Source organism: Macadamia integrifolia, chromosome 5, assembly GCF_013358625.1.
Source record: "Macadamia integrifolia cultivar HAES 741 chromosome 5, SCU_Mint_v3, whole genome shotgun sequence".
NCBI classification, from domain to species: domain Eukaryota; kingdom Viridiplantae; phylum Streptophyta; class Magnoliopsida; order Proteales; family Proteaceae; genus Macadamia; species Macadamia integrifolia.
The window spans coordinates 36300731-36320081 of record NC_056561.1 but is presented as its reverse complement, the minus strand read 5'-3'; the positions used below and the strand labels follow the sequence as shown (position 1 = coordinate 36320081).

Here is a 19351-nt window from a genome sequence, read left to right as displayed (position 1 = left end):
TTCGGCCCTCTTAAGTATCAATTTTTTTTTTGTTACAAAAATGATTTTGGTAAAAAGTTTTGTGCACGGCTATGTATTTCACGACCGTAATTTCCACCATCAGATGGAGAAAAGTAAAAGATATGTGATATCAAATTTGCACCCTCTACTAAATGAAGCACCCAATGTATGATTGTTTTTGTACATGACCCGTGTATAAAATTGAACACTTATCGTTTTAACAATGAATAAATATTGAAAAAGTTGTTAGATATTTACTTTGCAACTACGAAGGAAAGGTTATTTTCATGATGTGAAAATTTTCCTTCACACATTGCAAAGTCCACTAGGGAAGTGACTTTGTGATCACTCCCATGGTCCCACCCCTAGTGACCAAGTTGAAATTACCCTCTACCAATGCCATGGTGAGAGATGAAGGGAAACTCATTTATTTATTTTTGGTAATAAAGGCAAAGGAAACTTGATCCTTTACACAAATATGATGTGGGCAAAAAAAGGATTTTGTGCACTGAAATAGTACCAATACAAAAATCCATATCAGTTAGAGGCGGTCATAAAGTTTGGATCCCATCTAATCTACCATATGGCAGCTATTGGAATATAAAATTAGCATGTGTGAAATTTTTCCTAATACAAATGTGTATGTTCCGAACTACCATAAATTTATAAGATCAGATCCCATAAAAATACTTGTTTTATAGTTACAATTAGGAAGAGGTTCCCTAAAAGACAGTGTGACCCCTACACTAGCACATGAGTCAATCTACCAAAGAAACCAATAGTAGAAGTATCAACATGAGTGAGATTCAACATTTCATGAGGGGCAGGATGGTCATTTTACCTTTCATTGTGTCTAGGGGTGGGGAACACATTGCCTTGTAGGTTTCTTTTTCCTTATAATTATGTGGACTAACACATTTTCCTTGCCCAAGAAAAAAAAAAGAAATTAAAATATTTTGGATTTTCAATTAACAATTTTTTTTTTAAAGAAAAATAAAAAATTATCTTCATTTTTTTATAAAAAATGAAAAATAAAAAATTATCAATCCCTTTGATAAAGAGATGGATTCGTAATGATAAAAAAACACCATTCAATAATGCATTTACCATTTTACCCCTCTCTCTTTACCTTAATATTTAAGAAGTGGTTTGAATTAGACATTCGCAAAATTTAGGATCTAAATTCAATCATTTATCCCCTATTATAGTGGTATATCCTCCCATATATGTCAATGCATTCCCTTAGTAGACCATGCACTCTCTTTATGATCATTAATTTAATGATTTATTTCGCTATTTGCTCCGCAAACGCATTTGAGATGAAACTTTACATGTGAGCTAGAAGACCTTGTGGTCTACCTTACAACAACTTATCCAACTTTGCCATGTGACAAAAAATAGTTAATCCAAAAGCTTTATGACATGTGTCAAAAAAACTTTCTAGACATATATGTCCCACAGGCTGCCAAAGTGCAATTTTCCTCTCAATATATATATTTTTTAATTTATTATTTTGTTACTTTTATTCTAAATATATGGGTCCTATATGAATGATATCATTTTTAAGACTATCATTGGTGCGGCCTGTAAATTCCTTCTTGCTTGAAATTCCTTCTTACACTAGCAGTATAGGAAATCCTCTCCCCTCAAATAAGAACAAGTGTTTTCTATCAAGGAGTGATCCCTACCCCTTAACACAGTGGCATATGCCCCTATAAGGAGTACGCACGATGATCATTTCGTGCCCTATTTCTTTTGCACAGGGATTGTTGCCGGATAGAAAATTTGTCCCCTCAAATAAACAATGTTTGCAACTTTAGCACAAGCTCAGAAAACCTAAACCAACTGTAAATTGCGCTTGGGTAGTTGGGCTAGAACATGAAAATGCCAAAATCAAATTTGACTGATTTCCAGTTACCCCTAACCTGCCCAATACCCTAGGGTCTACCCAAGTGGTGAGCCCGCCCGATCAAGCCTAAATTGACCCGAACTAGTAAACATGACGGGCTCAATACAACCCGATTATAAGTTGTCAATCCTGTGTAAGGGCCTTCTTACCCGATTGTAACCTGACATGTACCGATCATTACGTGACTGTCTAAGCCCGACCTATTTAGCCAGATTAAGCCCAACCCTTTAACCTATTTGAAATTTCTATTCTACCCCCAAATCATAAATAGTAAAGACCTACTTTAAAGACCAATTTTTGGCATAACCCATTTGAACCCTTTTAGAATTGGACAGTCCAGTAACCCGTAAAAGACCCGTTTAATCCGAATACATAAATCATACCGCAGATCGGAAGTTCTTTCAAGGATGATCTGTTAAACTGTTCTGATATACGTAAACGATGAAGCTGCCACGTATACACCAGATCGCACGGCTTCCGTCACGAGAGTTGAAGTCAAAAGATGACACAGACATCTTAGCGGAACAGCAACTGGTCACTAGTCTCTCTCTTAAAAAACCAGAAAAAAGACTACTCTCTCTCTCTCTCTCTATAAAGGTACGGCGTAATGTTCAAGTTCCAGTGTTCCGCACTTGTACACTTGCGTATACGCCTGCTTATACGGTGTATTTTTAGAACAAAATCAGCCAGGTGGCCTGAAGGGCGAAGTGCCAGCTTTCTTTACAGCAGCTCCGCTTACCAACGCCGAAATGCGAGGGTTTCGATTCGGCGCCATGGCTGGAGCTGCTTTCTTTTCTTCTTCTTCCTCTTCTATGCTAGCTCCAAAGCATTCATGCTTCTCAACTTCTTCTGCGAAACCTAGATTCTTTCATGGAATTTGTTTCAGAAATCAGAGCCGATTCTTACATCCCTTCACTAATGGCACTTCGCCTCGTTGTTTCGCATCCGCGGTTGCTAATGAAAGGATCAAAGTTCAGAACCCCATCGTCGAAATGGACGGTCTGTTAATCTGATACCTTCTTACTTTTAATCTTTATTCGATCTTCTGCATTTTTTAATGCCCTTTTTGTAGAAATTTAAATGCGTTTCATTGAATTTAGGTGATGAAATGACGAGGATCATTTGGACAATGATAAAGGATAAGGTAAGTTACTAAAAGTTTTATGATCGGCTTTCATTTCGATACGACAGATTTCCTTTGCTTATGACATTTTGGTTTGATACTTGGATAAATATATCACAGCTTATCTTTCCGTATCTGGATTTAGACATTAAGTACTACGATTTGGGGATACTAAATCGAGATGCTACCGACGACAAGGTTACTGTGGAAAGTGCTGAAGCCACTCTCAAGTAAGTTTTCATTCTCTAGATTTTGTTTTTAGGTTCAGGCAACGAGCAGTAATGCAAGTCGGCTCGTCCTCGTCTCTTTTTTTTTGAATTACTTTTGCAAAATGTGTAGCTCACCTTGTTTTTCAAATTCAATATTTGGTTTAGTGGTTTGCTTTATACTGTTTACCATTGGCAATTGAACACAATTATTATCAGTTCCTTTGATACATGGAGGCAGTTATTTGTAATTCTAAATTGCACACATAATATTGAGAATTTATGCTTCAGTGAGCCCACTCCTGAATACTTGTGATATGGTAAATGGAATTTGAACTAAAAGGTGAGGTCCCACCAATGGCAATTGACGTTCCTTTGACAACTGACAGTTTCATGTATTACTTGACACTCAAACACACGGGAAAATACATAACTTTTTAAAGGTCCCAGCCCTTTATGTTGTTGCATTGATCCATTCTCTTTCAGAACTTTTGAGTTTTTGTGTTGGTATTTGGATGCTGACTTCAGCAAAGAGAAGTTCTTCTGGAGAAGGAACCAAAACTAATCTGTGCGGTGGTAAGAATTTAAACTTAGAAGACAATTAAGGTGTCCCATTTGTTACTGATAATGTTAGGATCCCATATCAGTCATATAGTGAGCTGATCCCACATCGGCTACGAAAAGGATTAGTGTGGGTTGATTTAGTCTTGGTTTCCCTCATCTTATAAGCCGATTTATAGGATGAGGTTTGAATAAGATAAAACGTATTATTTGTAATGAAAATGAAATGACTGAACTAATTCCGACCTTGATATATTTTCATCTCCATTCATTCTGAATGGCCTTACATGGTTAATAATAAAATAGCCAGCAAGTTTGATTCACCCCCCCACCCCCCCCAAAAAAAAAGAGGGAAGAAAAAGAGAAATAGGAGAACACTCTGAATGTCTAGGTGCTTACTATAAATGAAAAGCAAAGCACAACCTATTATGCTGCAGTTTTGAAAGAATAAAGCTTTCAACAATATTAACAGAACAGGTCATTTTCTTATTTTTCCAGTTATTTATGGTTTATAGCAAGGAAATCTCCCAAAAGTAGCATCCTCAAGCACAAACTTCCTTTTGATATATAGAGAACAAGCTCAAAGGAGAAATTACTTATTCTAAGACTGCTTTTGAATTTTCAAACTAAGACTCAGATTACTGTTTTGACACATAATACAAATTTGGCAACTACAATAAGTGATTCTGGGGAAAAAGGCCCTAAAATAGACGACAAGCCAAAGTTCTATATTCAATTAAACTTTCAGAAATAGATACTCATCATAACCCGAACTTTACTAATCGAGACTTGTCTAACTTTATAATAAGTTTCAGAACCAGTCCAAGATAACAGGATCACAACACCCAAAAGTGATGAGATTTTAGAGAAACTTCAGATTTGAATAAGAGATGATGCACAACTGGGAATACCTTCGACTAACCTTTAAATAAATGATAGAACAACTGAACAACTTCAAAACTTACTTGATATTGCATGGATAAAATTGAGGAATAAGATACAAGAAGAAGATATGTGATGCGGAACCCGGGTCACAAAACCCTATTTGGTTTCACTATGGGTCCACCCAAGCATTAAGCAACTCAAATAACAGGGACGATGGCAATCTTGTAACTCAAATAATGAAATCAAGACATGGAAATAAGTATAATTTAAGCGCAAGGACTATCTTGGAACAAACTTAAAAAAAGGACAACACAGAACTTACAGGGAAGAGAGGGGAAATCTTGGAAATAGAGAATTAAAGGTCTTAAAAAAGCCATGAAGGTTGTCTTCAACCAAGGATCAAAACAGAAAACAGCGGTGGCATATTCCCTTGAGTTCAATCTGATTTTCCACTTGGAGCTTCAAACGACGGGAAATCTTAGGAGCAAATTAGTGATCACCCGCCCTGTGGAGTACAACCCAAAGAAGACTCAACAAAAACAAGCAATGACCCTAAGTTAAATTGATGAAACAGAAGGTTGTGGTAATTGCAGTTCTGGTCTGAAAAGCCCACATAATAGGACACGAGAAGATCTAGTGTTCTCTCCATTCAGCCAAGATGACGACCTGGACAGAGTAATGATACAGAAACTGAAAATAGAAGAAGGGAAATGAAGGAGAAACAGAAGGATGAAGAGGAAATTAGGAGGAAAAGAAGATGAGGAAGGATGGGGTCGAAACCAGCGGTAGAGGCTACTGAAGCAAAAACTCAATATTCCATTTTTTTTTCCCTAATATGAAATCCATCCTAGATACAAGCTATATAAAAGATGAAAATCCTTTAACTTGGTAACAAACTCAATGAAGGAAACTGGAAAATAAAAGTAATCTCCTACATGACCTATCCAAATAAATGATAAATGATTATCCCGATAAAAATAAACAGCTCAGCCTTTTCCCAATTAAATGGGGTCAGCTATTTGGATCCGCGAGAGGGTAAAATGAAAAGAAAAGGAAAGAAGAAACAAAACAACACCTCAGGAACATCCCACCGAAAAGCAGTCAGCTACATGGATCTTTGCCCTCCAAACAGCTTTGTTTGAGGTCATAATAGAGTCAAGATCTAGCCTCTGATCACTCCTCCTTATTGGGGCATCCCAAGGCATCCGTTAAGCATGACTATACCACCTTAAATGACATTCTCAGAGCTTGTCTTGAATCGGGGCAACTTCCAAAGCAGCTCTAACTTGGTCATTCCTTACTCTATCTATCTTTGTTTTGCCACACATTCATCTCAACATCCTCATCTTTGTTATGCTCAGTTTATCAATATTACGCTTCTTGACCATATTTGCCTTGACGACAAGGCGAACCAGTTAGAGGGCTGCGCTTAGGCGACAAGTCTCCCGGCTTAAGGAGACCAAGGCGCCGAAAGGTAACCAAGTTTTTTTATTTTTCCTTTTTTCTGACATTATTTAGTATGCTACATATACCTTGTATCATAAAAAATCAACATTAAGTCACAAAAAGTCATCAAAAATCAATATTAAGCCACATCAAATCATCAAAAATCAACATTGAATCATAAAAAATCAATATTTTAGATAAATGTTCTTGTTCTATATAAGTTTGTATGATCAAATGATTTTATTTTACAAGTGACTTTTTGTATTAGGTATAACATAAAATCAGATTTTCAACAAGTCTCATATTACTTAAATCTAAGTTGTAATGACAAAGTTATGTTCTAGTCAAACTTATATTAAAGTGCGCGAATGCTGTTAAAATCTCCTGAATGAAAACAATTTAATAGACATTAAAACAAAATATTATTTTATTGGACTTTTGGTTTTTTTTAGATGAATAAATAATTCATTACCAAAGAGAGAAGAATGTACACAAGAAAGATGGGGGGGAGGTAATAGCCAACTCAAAAGCCAGCTAACACGAAGCCAAAACAAATGCCAAAACAGGGCCAAACAAAACTACAAAAGAGGATCCAAAGAGAAGGGGGATGGTGACTTTTGGTTTTTAGTAATGCTTTACCATGATAAGATTTATAAAATTTTCAAAATTGAGAAAAACCTCAACATTTGAAAGTTGAAAATCATCCCTATAACAAAAAATCCAATTTTTGTTCTTAAACTGGGGGGTTGACTTTTTATCCTTTTAGAATTTGATTTTTGAACTATTTTTATTGGATTCAAATAGGGGGTATTTGTTTATTTTTATTAATATATTAAGTAAATGAAACAACAGTTATATAAAAACATAAATGAAATAATAAATATATAAAAACATTTACTTAAATTATGTTTTCCATAAATAAGTGCTAAAACATAAGACGACATACAGTGCAATAAGGCGACAGTCGCCTAGGCCCAAGCAAACCGCTTTGACAACTTTGTTGTTGACTGTGCAACATTCTGCCCCCATACATTATAAGCTGGTCTTATGACTGTCTTGTAGAATTTTCCTTTAAACTTTAAAGGAATATTTTGTTCGCTCAACACTCCAGATGCGCCTCTCCACTTCATCCATCCTACTTTAATTCTGTGAGAAATATCATCTTATATATCACCTCCTTGTTTATGGTTGACCCTAGATGTCTGAAATAGTCACGTAGCGGTGTCTCTCTCTTTTTGAGTTTCACCACTTTGTTATTCGTCTTTGTGCGACTAAAGTTACACGTCATATACTTTGTCTTTATTCTACTTATCATAAGACTTCTTGATTCCAAGGTAGATCTCTGTAACTCCAACTTCTTGTTAATCCCTAAGCCAGCTATCGAAATCGAAATGATGACCATCGCATTACAAATGCAATGCTCTAACCGTTGAGCTAAGCAGGCTCACATAAGAGACATTGTGCATGGCACAAGGATTAAAGTATAGGTATCGATCGCCGTATCGGTCGGCCAAAATTAAGATACGTATCGGAGGGTATCGTATATTCGTATCGTATTGGAGATACGCTAAGATACACTAAATATACGTACATAAATGGATATGAAACACTTTTTTATATACTTTTACATAAAAAAATAGTTAAAAAAGGCAATATATAACATTTATTATGCATAAACAGTAAATTGAGAGTATCGCAATAAGAATCCAAAGTTTATAGTTGTCCCATAAATGTAAAATCCTTGTTCCCAACTTTGATTTCCACTTTAGTTGGAGAGAAAAATGGTTGGCAGCAACTTTGGAACAAAAACACCTCAAAAAATTGTTTTTCTGAAAAAGTACCCATCTTGGCCATTTTATGATTGTATCGGTACGTATCGGTGTGTATCAGTCGATACATACCAATACACACCGATATGTACCGATACGTACCAATACATACCGAAACATACATTTTACTTCGATTTTGAATTTTCATAGAGTATCGGTACGTATCGGTGTGTATCGTATCGTATCGGTGGTGTATCGATATGTATCGTAAGATACGTATTGATACAAAAGGGTTTTAAAAATTCAATGTATCGTATCGGTCCGTATCGTATCGGTAAGGCCCGATACGGTATAATACTGACCGATACTTTAAACCCTGGCATAGCATAAGAATTCAGCAAACTACTGTTTAATTATTAGCACTACTGTCTCATCCACCAGAACAATATCATCATAAAAAAAGCATACACCACATAACCTCATTTTGAATTTTCTTGGTAAAATCCCGATAAAAATAAAGAAAATCCTAAATATCCTACTAGATTAAAGACCCAAATTTGGACCTGGTACTAGGTCCGAGCTCCTACATCAATATGACTCGAGGAGTTTTGTCCTAAGCATAGTCTAGTATCTTGCCAACACCCCAGCCTCTCACCAGAAACAAAATCTCAATGCATCTCTGTTTCTTATTGAAGAATTCTTAAACTTAATTTTATTCAAATTCTGATTTTAAATGCTTACATGCAACTCTTTTTATTGAGAGGTTGGGAGGGTTATAGACTCTCATTGGGACTTCCTCCTAGGCTTAATGGCGTGTGCATTTTCAAGAACTTACATTGGGACTCTTTTCAAGATGTTTAATGAACTTTACATTTTCAAGGTCTTTCATAGCTAAGAGTGAAACTAACTTATTGACATCCCTAAGAATTCACAATTTTAGAGGACTAGATGCAACTAACTAGTTAAATTTGTGTAGGCTACTTATGCCTCATATATGGACTTTCAGATGGGGCCATTAGAATAGAGAACATAAAAATATCCAGCCTATGCCCATATAACCCATTAGGCTATTTTTAACCTAGGGGTGTCAATTCTAGGTTCGACTGGGAAACCCGAAACTGACCTAGTTTGACTAACGTTTGGTTGTTCTTGGTGCAAGGGTGCGACTTGATGGGCACCCGACCAGGACCAACCGATTAATAGCCCCACTCAGCCCAACATGTTTAAAGCCCGTTTAGAGCCCTCTAAGAGCTTGTTTGGAGTCTGTTTACTCAGTCCAACATGTTTAAAGCCTGTTTAGAGATAAACGTCTCATTAGCCCATTTAGCTTGATTATTGGTAGATCGATTAAAGAATGGTACCTGACCGAATTTTTTATAAATGGGACCATGCCTAGCCTATGAAGAGTTGAGGACTGGTTACTTAAATGGGCCGGTCACGGTGTGAGGTCCTAAAGTGGGGAAGCCATATTAAGCCCAATCGAAACCAGCCTGGCTTGACCTGTTGACACCCCTAATTTAACCCATTAGACTAGGATTTGGGCCTGTTCTGGTATGAATACTTATGCTGGAAGCTCCCTTGATCTACATCATTTACACATCAATGTTAACAACTTTCTTGAATCAGCTCAGAATCATAGGATCTTGTTGCAGAGGTTTCTGATGAACATTCCTTAAAGCTGCCAATTTATGCCAAATGTACTTGTATTTTACTATACAAAAATAGCTTGTGAGGTAACCATAAAGAAAAATGTAATAACGTAATGTTTTGACATCAAAAAGAGCTGTTTGGAGGGCAAAGATCCATGTGGCGGACTGCATTTAAGTGGGACGACCCGGAGGTGTTACGTTGCCTTATTTCTTTTCTTGATCACCCCCTATCTCTCTTCTACCTTGTATTTTTTTCTTTGACGGATCCATGTAGTGATTTAGTTGGGAAAAGGCGGAATTGTGGTAGTAGTACTTGTTTTTTACTTTACAACAATAGCTTGTGAGGTAACCGTGAAGAAAAATGCTCCGAACTTAAATGGAAAACTGTGCATGCAAATCCACACTTGCTTGACCTCCCTTGAATTGAATATGGACATTCAAAAAAAAAAAAACCTTATAATGGCTCTGAACTTGTAAAGAAAACTACACATGCAAATGCACACATGCTTGGCCGCACTAAGTAAACACTTTTTCCTGAAGCTTGAGTTTTTTTTTCCTGGTTCAACTAGGTACTACTGATAAATACCAGGGGAGAAATAGCCTTAAGCTGGACAAGGACCATAGCATCAAAGAGAAAATAATCAGCTATATTGAAGTTGTATATCAGAAGATTCCATTGATTTAACCTGCTGTGTTTTTGTCGTTGACCCATTGATAAAAAACACAGCAGGTTTCAGCCCTCTAAAATAGGATTATGGACCAAGCAAAAGGACAACTAAATATTTGTTCTCTAATCTTCATCTCAAGGCTGAATCTCTGTCCTGAAAGTACTTTGGTTTCTCTCCTAGAACTCGACTTGGTTACCATGCATTGGTGGTTGGATATCAAATAACCCAGTAATCAAGCTAGATTAGGAAGTCTCTATTTCATTAACCAATCCACAATCCATCTAGAATTTCCTAGAGAGATTCCATTATTATATTGGTATGCCAAAAACAAGCAAAAAAAAAATGAGAAAGTAAAATACTTATGATTTAAGTAACTGAAAATTTGATCTAACCTAACCACTTGGGACAACAGCCATACCGAGTCCACCCAAATACTAAAGTGTCTATTTTCATCCTTTTGTTGGCCACAACTTCCATTCTCTTGATGCACAGAAGTCTCCAGATCTTTTTTCTCCAACTGTATGGCTACCTTAAAAAAAAATGATGACACCTTTCTGGCTTTCTGCCATTTGATCCATAACAATTGGTCTTTGCCAAATTAAGTGAATGTCTTGCTGCAAGGGAGGCTAAGGTAAAAATTTCCAGTTTTTTCCCCTTCATACTAGAGTGCCTTGGTATTTATAACCCTTACACATGGATAACCATCTTTTTTTTTTATTATATATATATATATATTATCTTTAAAAATAAAATACCTATAAGAAATGATAGTTATCAGGAGATCTGAGAAGAAAGACGAGAAGTCTCTGTTTCTTCCCCCCCCCCCCCCCCCCCCCCTTTTCATTAATTTCTGATATTTTTTCTTAACCTTTCCTTTCTTATATGCATGGTGAGCTTTCTTGATTATGCTTCATTCCTACGATTTATATGCTTCCATGTCTTTTGTCCTACTGAAATTTTAATTTTTTTTGTACTACAGGTATAATGTTGCTGTGAAATGTGCAACCATAACTCCTGGTTAGTTAGATTTTATTCTTTCCAGTACTTCTCATATCATAAGTAATTAGAAAATGGTCTCAAAGACATGAATTTGTTCCTTGACAATACTTTGGTGATACTTTTTTGTGACATATCCAATCTTGAATCCTTTAGGTGTGTGAATTTGTTCTAATTGGAAAGGGAACATGAATCAGTCAAATTGCTCCAAGAGAGATTTAAGTATGAAATGGTTATACTTACAAATGCTTTCCATCCATACAGATGAAACCAGGGTTAAGGAATTTCGGCTAAAGGCTATGTGGAAGAGTCCCAATGGCACAATAAGAAATATTTTGAATGGTTTGTATTGCATCATTTGCTTTCTTTGATTTTTTTTATGTGATGGTCCAAGCATATGACATTTGCATCCAATGAATTTGAAGGCATCAAAAGTGTATACTTGGATGATCAATTGTGGAGCATTTTACAATTTTTTGGGCTTACTAGTGGAGCATTTTACATAAATGAGCCCTATTATCTATAATTGTACTAGACTACTTGATCCTGTCAGTCATATGTATTTGTGAACTTCACATTCCTTTTATCTGACAGCAACTGATGACTTAAATGTTCACAGTATATTTTTTTTAGAATTTTAAAAAAATGTTACTCATTTTCCACTGCAGGTACTGTTTTCCGTGAACCCATCTTGTGTCGTAATATTCCCAGGATTGTTCCTGGTAATGTTGTTCTTCCAGCCTTACTATGTATCTGATTTTTGGTGTTAAAAACATTCAGTACTTATTCTTAGAATATGTAGGTTGGAAGAAACCCATATGCATTGGCAGACATGCATTTGGTGACCAGTACCGTGCTACTGATACAATCATCAATGGACCTGGAAAGCTTAAAATGGTTTTTGGTAAGATATTATAAACTGCTCTTTTGTTTTATAATTTGTTTTCCCTGTTCAAAAAACTGATAAATGTTTGTTTCCAAAAAAACTTTTGATTAATGTTTCGATACCAATCATTATAATGCTTTCTGAGTTATATGGTGAATGCCAGTCCCAACAGAGGGGGGCAAGCCCGTGGAGCTGGATGTTTATGATTTCAAGGGTCCCGGAATTGCACTTGCCATGTACAATGTTGACGAGGTTTGTTTTATAATACTTCCCTTTTGGAATGTGCTTTGAGATACCTTTCCCCGCAATTTTAATGAAGGATTTCGTAACTTTTCAGTCTATTCGAGCTTTTGCCGAGTCGTCGATGTCAATGGCATTTACGAAGAAATGGCCTCTCTACTTGAGCACCAAAAATACAATCCTTAAGACTTACGATGGAAGGTAATTCTGTGTTTCTGCTTGTGGTTTTGTTTCTTTAGTTCCTCTATGATGCGGTTAGGTTTTTTACCCCAATAACTGGAATTTCGAAACTATGATGCTTGCACCCAATCTTCATATAAATGGGCTCATCACAGGTTTAAGGATATCTTCCAGGAGGTATATGAAGAGAAATGGAAGCAAAAGTTTGAAGCGAATTCAATATGGTCAGTTCATGTCATTGATTTTGATCTGTTACCTTTATTCCAGATACTTCTTGAAATAATTAATGAAAATCATTGTCTGACATTCAGGTATGAACATCGGCTTATCGATGACATGGTGGCTTTTGCAATAAAAACCGATGGTGGATACGTATGGGCTTGCAAGAACTATGATGGAGATGTCCAGAGTGATTTGCTAGCCCAAGGTGCTGTTATGTGCATTAATATTTGAATATGTTTTATAAATGGGGTCTGCATATATTTCATAATTTTAAAATGGGTAGAAGGTTGAATGAAAACATCAAGACAGGCGTGCTTTATGCACATAGAATGACTGGTGCCAAGGGTTCTGAGATTATTATATGGTGATAGATGGGTGGAATGAGAAATAAGGATGCATTAGACATGGTTTTATCATGTATAGTAATTTCATATATGGCACCCATGAAGAGTGGGATGGTGCTGTTCATTTCAAAAACTTCTAAAAGAGGGAGGGAAGGCTGAATAGGATTTGATTGAGGTGGTGAAGGACCTGAAGGCCTATGAAAGGAGGATATGATTATGACCCTTGACCTTGGATGGTGTCAGCGCCTCAGGGAATTGTTTTCATGAGGCTGATTCAGAGCCGCCATCCAAGCACGGATACCTTCATTGAAGAGAAGATGAATGTTGTATAAAAGAAAGTCCCAATTTCAGGTTCTTCCCCTGCATGGATTTCCTGGGAAATGTAGCCTTAGGCACTCCTTCCCTACTTTGATACAGACCTTTTTTGTTAACATCCATTCTATCTAAATCGAACCTTGGAATACTTTACAACTTTGCTTAGTGTGCTGGGGCGAACGATCGTGATCCACTGCCGAACTTATTCCAATTCCAACAGCTCAGACTCGGATTGTGGGGATCGCTGGAATACTTCATATCAACAGGTACTCGGTGTATCAATATCAATTTGATCCAATATCTCTTATTGAATTGCTCATTCAAGGCCTATGAAAGGAGGATATGACCCTTGACCCTAGATGTTGTCATGGTGGAACTGAACTCATTAGTTATGCATGTCTGCATGACATGGCATACAAAGAAAAAAGGAAATGAAAAAAAATTGAAGAGCATTCAATATTGTTAAATATTGTACCGTGAAAGGGAGAGTTTGTGTTTAGTCGAAAATAGGGGTCTATGTTAGGTTTTACTGAGTCATTGTTATTTTCTAGACCTAGTCTTTGGTTGTAATTAGCCTTTTGAAGGACTCTTAATACATTATAAGCAATGGACCTAGGCCACGATAGAGATTATTCTGAATCCTATCGTGGCTTTAGATTCCCCCCTTTTCTTCTCCATTGGGTGTTTCTCTCTCTCTCTCTCTCTCTCCTTCCCTCTTGTAGGTACTGATTACAGGTTCTTGTATCACTTCATGGTATTCAAGCAATGAAGGGAAAAAAAAGAGAAAAATCTCCAATGCTTAGCTGTACCTGCATGAGTACTAGAGAAGAGAAGGTTGTTGAGTAAATATGTCGATATAATAAAAGATATGTATGAGGACGCGGTGGCTAGTATGAAAATTGTGGGAGGGCAAGGAATCGAATTCCTAGTTACAATTGGGCTACGTCCAGGATCAAGTTTAAGCCCTTATTTGTTTGCGCTTATCATGGATGATTTAACCAGAAACATTCAAGATGAGGTTCTCTGTGGTGTCTCTGTGTTGATGATATTGTTTTGGTTGATGAGACAATAGCTGGGATTAATGCTAAGTTGGAGCTATGAGGGAGATCAACCTTGGAATCAAAAGGTTTTAAGATAAGTAGAACGAAGATGGAATATATAATGTATAACTTTTGTCACACTATGATGGATAATGAAATGGTGAAGATTGAGGAGAGAGAGATACCGCAAAGTGATCATTTTAGATATCTGGGGTCAATTATAAATAAAGAAGGTGATATAGAGGATGACGTTTCTCAGAGGATTAAAGTGGGTGGATGAAGTGGAGAGGTGCATTCGGAGTTTTATGTCACTAATGTATTCTTTTATAACTTAAAGGAAAGTTCTATAGGATAGTTGTTCGACCAGCTATGATGTATGAGGTGGAATGCTAGGTAGTTAAGAAGTGTCATATAGACAAGCTATATGGAGCAGAGATGCGGATGTTGAGATGGATGTGTGGCAAAACTAGGAAGGAAATGACCATGTTAGAGCTGATTTGGGAGTTGCTCCGATTCATGATAAGCTCCGAGAAAGTCGTCTGAGGTGGTATGGTCATGTTCAATGGAGGCCTGGGGATGCACCAATAAGGAGTGATTTGATTTAGCTTGGTTGGCCAAGATACCTCACATAATTCTAAAAAGATTGGTTAGCCAATAAATCCTAGTTAACGGAGATTAAAATTTAAATCCAGCACCATTAAAATGTGATTTAGTTTACGTGAGTAGAGGCTTGGGGTTCAATCAAATCTTAAACTAGTCTAGCGAGAATACAGAACTACCTGAATTTAGTGGGAATTGATTTTTTTCTTTCTTAGTAGTGGTGGAAATGAAATTTTGAACTGATAAAAAATGTTGGTTCTGATGAGATGGGTCAACCAGATCTAACCCTCCCACTTATTTGATGACTTCCTCCCAAAGTGGATGATCATACAGCATACAACTATCAAACATCAGGGAAAACGGAAGCTATGTGAAAGCATATAAACCGTGATATTGCGACTGTGAGAAGACCTTCACAGCCAACATCTATTGAGGAAACCCCTCTGGTGATCCACGTTGTATCACTCTCTGCCTTTAACTGGACCAAATGAATAAAATGGATGAGTTTCTGAATCATAATCCCTGAAGACCCTCCTACACCAATTTGATCCAAGATTGATCTTATCCTTCACTGCCTCTTTGTTAGACATATGGCAACAAGTTGGATTTGTGGATGGCTCTCTGTACGTGTGTGTGAGTGAAATGAACTCTATGAGATTCTGGATGTATAATATAATGAATCTGAGCTACGCCCATCTGCATTCACTATATTCAATTTTTCTTAAACTTGCAGAATATATCACTTTATCTCTTGCACTGAAAATTTGCTTCGGTGGATGCAGGGTTTGGTTCTCTGGGTCTCATGACATCTGTTTTGGTTTGTCTTACTGTTGCATTTCTTTCTTCAAAGTGACTTATTATTGATTAATCAAACTAAATCATAATTTAGTAATTGTTTTTTAAGATGCTCAGTAATTTTGAATATACATGTTGTTGAGCAGTTATCTTCTGATGGTAAAACGTTAGAAGCAGAAGCAGCTCATGGAACTGTAACTCGGCATTTTCGGCAGCACCAGAAGGGACAAGAAACGAGTACTAACAGTATCGCTTCCATTTTTGCATGGACACGGGGGCTTGAGCATAGGTAGTTTTGCTTCTGTAGAATGCAGTCCTCTTTACTAGTTTTTCTTGGGCCAACATACACAGTAAAGCCATTAGCTGCATTGTTCATGTCTTGCATTATACTCTTTTTTTTCTTCTGGGTTTCTGTTTTCTCATCATACCAGTACGTGTAATTATATTGTCTTCCATGCATGCATCTCTCTTGATAATTAATGATTTTGGGGAGTCAAGCTTCACCCAAAATACAGAAAGTGTACTCTAGTGGTTGGATTTTTTCCTCCTGTTCAACTCATTCTGTTGAAGGACATAGCTGGAGTTATTTATTTTTGCCGGTATATTATGAAATTTGGGGAGGTTCTGTATCCTCTTTTACATGATTACCATAGATGCATAGATATCATGTATGTATCATTTGTTATACTTATATTTTAATAAATTTACATAAACATATATGTGATATTGGGTTTGGACCAGACCAGGTTGAACAGAAGGCCCCCCAACCTAGCCCAGCATGGCATCAGGTTGGAATCTCCCAACCCCACAGACAACAGTCTGGATAAGCCCCCTACCCTACCTTACTGGTTATGGGTTTGCCTACTCAAGTTTCATCCTTTTTGAATAATATATATTGACATTTTTTGCCTCTTTTAAGTGTGTGGTATGAGCTGAGTTTCTCACTCTCACAGTGTTCTGTATATAAAAATAAAGATATTTCTCTCTCACCATCTCACTACCCCCAATAAGTATCACCTCAATTATATCATTACAGCTATTTAGAATATATTTTCAGGTCCTATTTTTTGTTTTGAATTTCTTTTGACTGCTCAATACTCTACAGGGCTAAACTTGATAAGGATGATAAGTTGCTGGATTTCGTTACGAAGCTAGAGACTGCATGTATTGAGACAGTGGAAGCAGGGAAAATGACGAAGGACCTTGCTCTTCTGATCCATGGACCAAAGTCGGTATTATAACACACTATATTTTTATAGTCCTCCTTCATGCTACTTCTTGCATTTTATCAAATCATGAATTCAGGTGGCGTTACGCCATATGCTTCTTCTAGCTTAGTCAGAAACCTAAATTGGTGTTTGTTATCCATTAAGTTAAAATCATCACAAAACACTGTTAAAATAAGTTCTTGGACGTGACTCAGTAATCAGTGTCCTGCATTCCAAGTTCTCTTAGCTGACCGAGTAGACTTTCACACAATTTTCGTGAAAACTAAACTAAGGTTTGTCCCATCTAGTTAGGGCTAGCTACATGAATGGTCTTTCATCATTCCTATTCATTTAAAGCCAAAGGGGCAGTCAATAGACTCAATACATAAATCGATCATATCCTCTTACCACTTCAACCCTAGTCATTTTCAGTCCTGCTCCCCTTGCCCTTTTTCCACCTTTTAATTTGCATATCGTTGAACTGTTTTGTCTAATTTGAATAAATTCAAGTTTAGTTTCTTCAATCTGGTGATTGAAATTGACTTGTAAAATAGGGAATTTATCCTATTGACACTCAATTAGTGAATTGAGTGCCTCATGTTTTGATAAATCATGCTTTATGGTGTTACTGCAGGTTTAGAGGTTTATGAAATCAAGTGACACAGTCTATAATTTATAACATAGAACATTAGCATTTGCTTATCTGTGTGTTGCCAGAATCCAAATTGTTTAAACAACCAGCCATACAAGCTAAAAGGAGAATAAATTTTAGAAACGTACTGAAAATCTCCCAACTGCCCTTACTATATCCTGTCCAGCTTCATGGTTGCTAGCCACCAGCCCTGAATGCAGCTTTTAGGAGGAACTGTGTAACAAATGCCTGATTGAATGGCAGAAAGAGGATTTTCAAGTCAGAACATGTGTTTAAGCAATTCTTCAAATATTCTGGATTTGTACCCAGATAAAATTTTTGGAAATTGGGTTTTGTTGGTTAGATTTGTATGACCATCAGTGTCCTTTAGGAATCCAAACTCTTGACTTGGGGCTTCTCCCTTAGGTGGCTAAGCTCCTGCATCACAGGTATCTGAGTTGAACTTGTATGGTGCTAGTCTCAATTTGAATGAGAATTGGCTTATTATTCTCACTACATTTGCTTCAACTTAGAGACCATCCATGAGAGAGAAAGTTTGGAAATTTTCATCCTGTGCTCGTCTGTTTGCCATCGAACTTTTGTAGAAACATTCATCTTATGTGGAATCATTTCAAGTTTATGCCTGTTACACGTGTAGACACTATCAATTTTTATTTTTATTTTTTATTTTTTTATTTTTTTATTTTTTTTTAAACATATATGATTTGTGTGGGTTATTTCAAATTTATAGACGGTATTTTTTCAAGTTGCCTAGATAACAGAAAACTGTTAGCTCGACTATTCATTCACATTAGTCAGAGACGTGCTGCTTGATACTTGTTGGATGGAAAAACCTATATTCCATGAAATATTCCTTAGGACTCCTAGATCACCTTGAATTTTGTGCACCAGTATTGGATGTTGAACATGTATTTCATCAAGATTTATGAATGCTGAGGGAAAGGTCACCAATGTTTTAACTAAAATTTAGGTACTGTCATATTTAAAAACTCTGCCAGTGATTTCTGGTCTCAAGCCCAGGTTGGGGAGGATTGATGTGTCAGGCTGACAGTCGGCACTGGAAAAATACATAACCAAACCTTTAGCGTGGACTCTGAAGTTTGTTATTTCAGACGAAACAGCATCCATGTAGTTAACCCCATTTAGTAGGGGAAGGCTTGGTAGCATTCAGTTGAACCATAGAAACTTTGTGATATTTGAAGTTCAAGAAAGCCAGGCAGCTCAGTTATCTAGTTAATGACCCGTATCTGTTCTACGGTGGATTATGGAATAGTTGATAGCTACTATATTTTGCCAAACAATTGAAAATCCTGATTTAAATTGATCATCTCCTTTGCTTATCATTTCTCAAAGCAATTGAGAATTTCATTTTTGTTCCCCCTCTTTTGGTTATGCTAACTATTCCTTACAATGTGTGCAGAGCAACTGGAGAGTCCTACTTGAATACAGAGGAATTTATTGATGCTGTTGCACAGAATCTCAAGGCAAAGCTCCTGATAACAGTAACTTTGTAAGGATCCTTAATTTTTTGTGCGGGGTAGTCTGAATAATTTGTAGCAGCATAGAGAATCATAAGATGGTCGGACTACATATGTACATGAGCACATTTGTTTCTATTTCAAAAATAAAGTGGTTGCCAGTTCTGCAGTCTTTTCCA

The 19351-nt window shown here is 36.7% G+C and overlaps 1 protein-coding gene across 1 annotated transcript; it reads left to right on the top strand.

Moving 5' to 3' along the window:
* The first annotated feature begins 2581 nt into the window (after positions 1 to 2581).
* Positions 2582 to 19351, top strand: LOC122080027 (isocitrate dehydrogenase [NADP]-like). The gene is made up of 15 exons (XM_042646884.1): positions 2582 to 2908; positions 3010 to 3053; positions 3153 to 3262; positions 11196 to 11233; positions 11477 to 11554; positions 11881 to 11934; positions 12015 to 12116; positions 12262 to 12350; positions 12436 to 12539; positions 12674 to 12742; positions 12830 to 12945; positions 15822 to 15856; positions 15981 to 16123; positions 16940 to 17062; positions 19115 to 19351. The coding sequence occupies exons 1-15, from the start codon at positions 2659 to 2661 to the stop codon at positions 19206 to 19208; spliced, it is 1449 nt and encodes a 482-aa protein (XP_042502818.1). The 5' UTR covers positions 2582 to 2658; the 3' UTR covers positions 19209 to 19351.

What these genes read in the sequence shown, in the direction of transcription:
- LOC122080027 (XM_042646884.1), top strand. Translation starts at nt 2,659, where the DNA reads ATGCGAGGGTTTCGATTCGGCGCCATGGCTGGAGCTGCTTTCTTTTCT. An exon ending in GGACAATGATAAAGGATAAG is followed by an intron (nt 3,054 to 3,152) that starts GTAAGTTACTAA and finishes AATATATCACAG; the next exon opens with CTTATCTTTCCGTATCTGGA. An exon ending in CCATGTACAATGTTGACGAG is followed by an intron (nt 12,351 to 12,435) that starts GTTTGTTTTATA and finishes GTAACTTTTCAG; the next exon opens with TCTATTCGAGCTTTTGCCGA.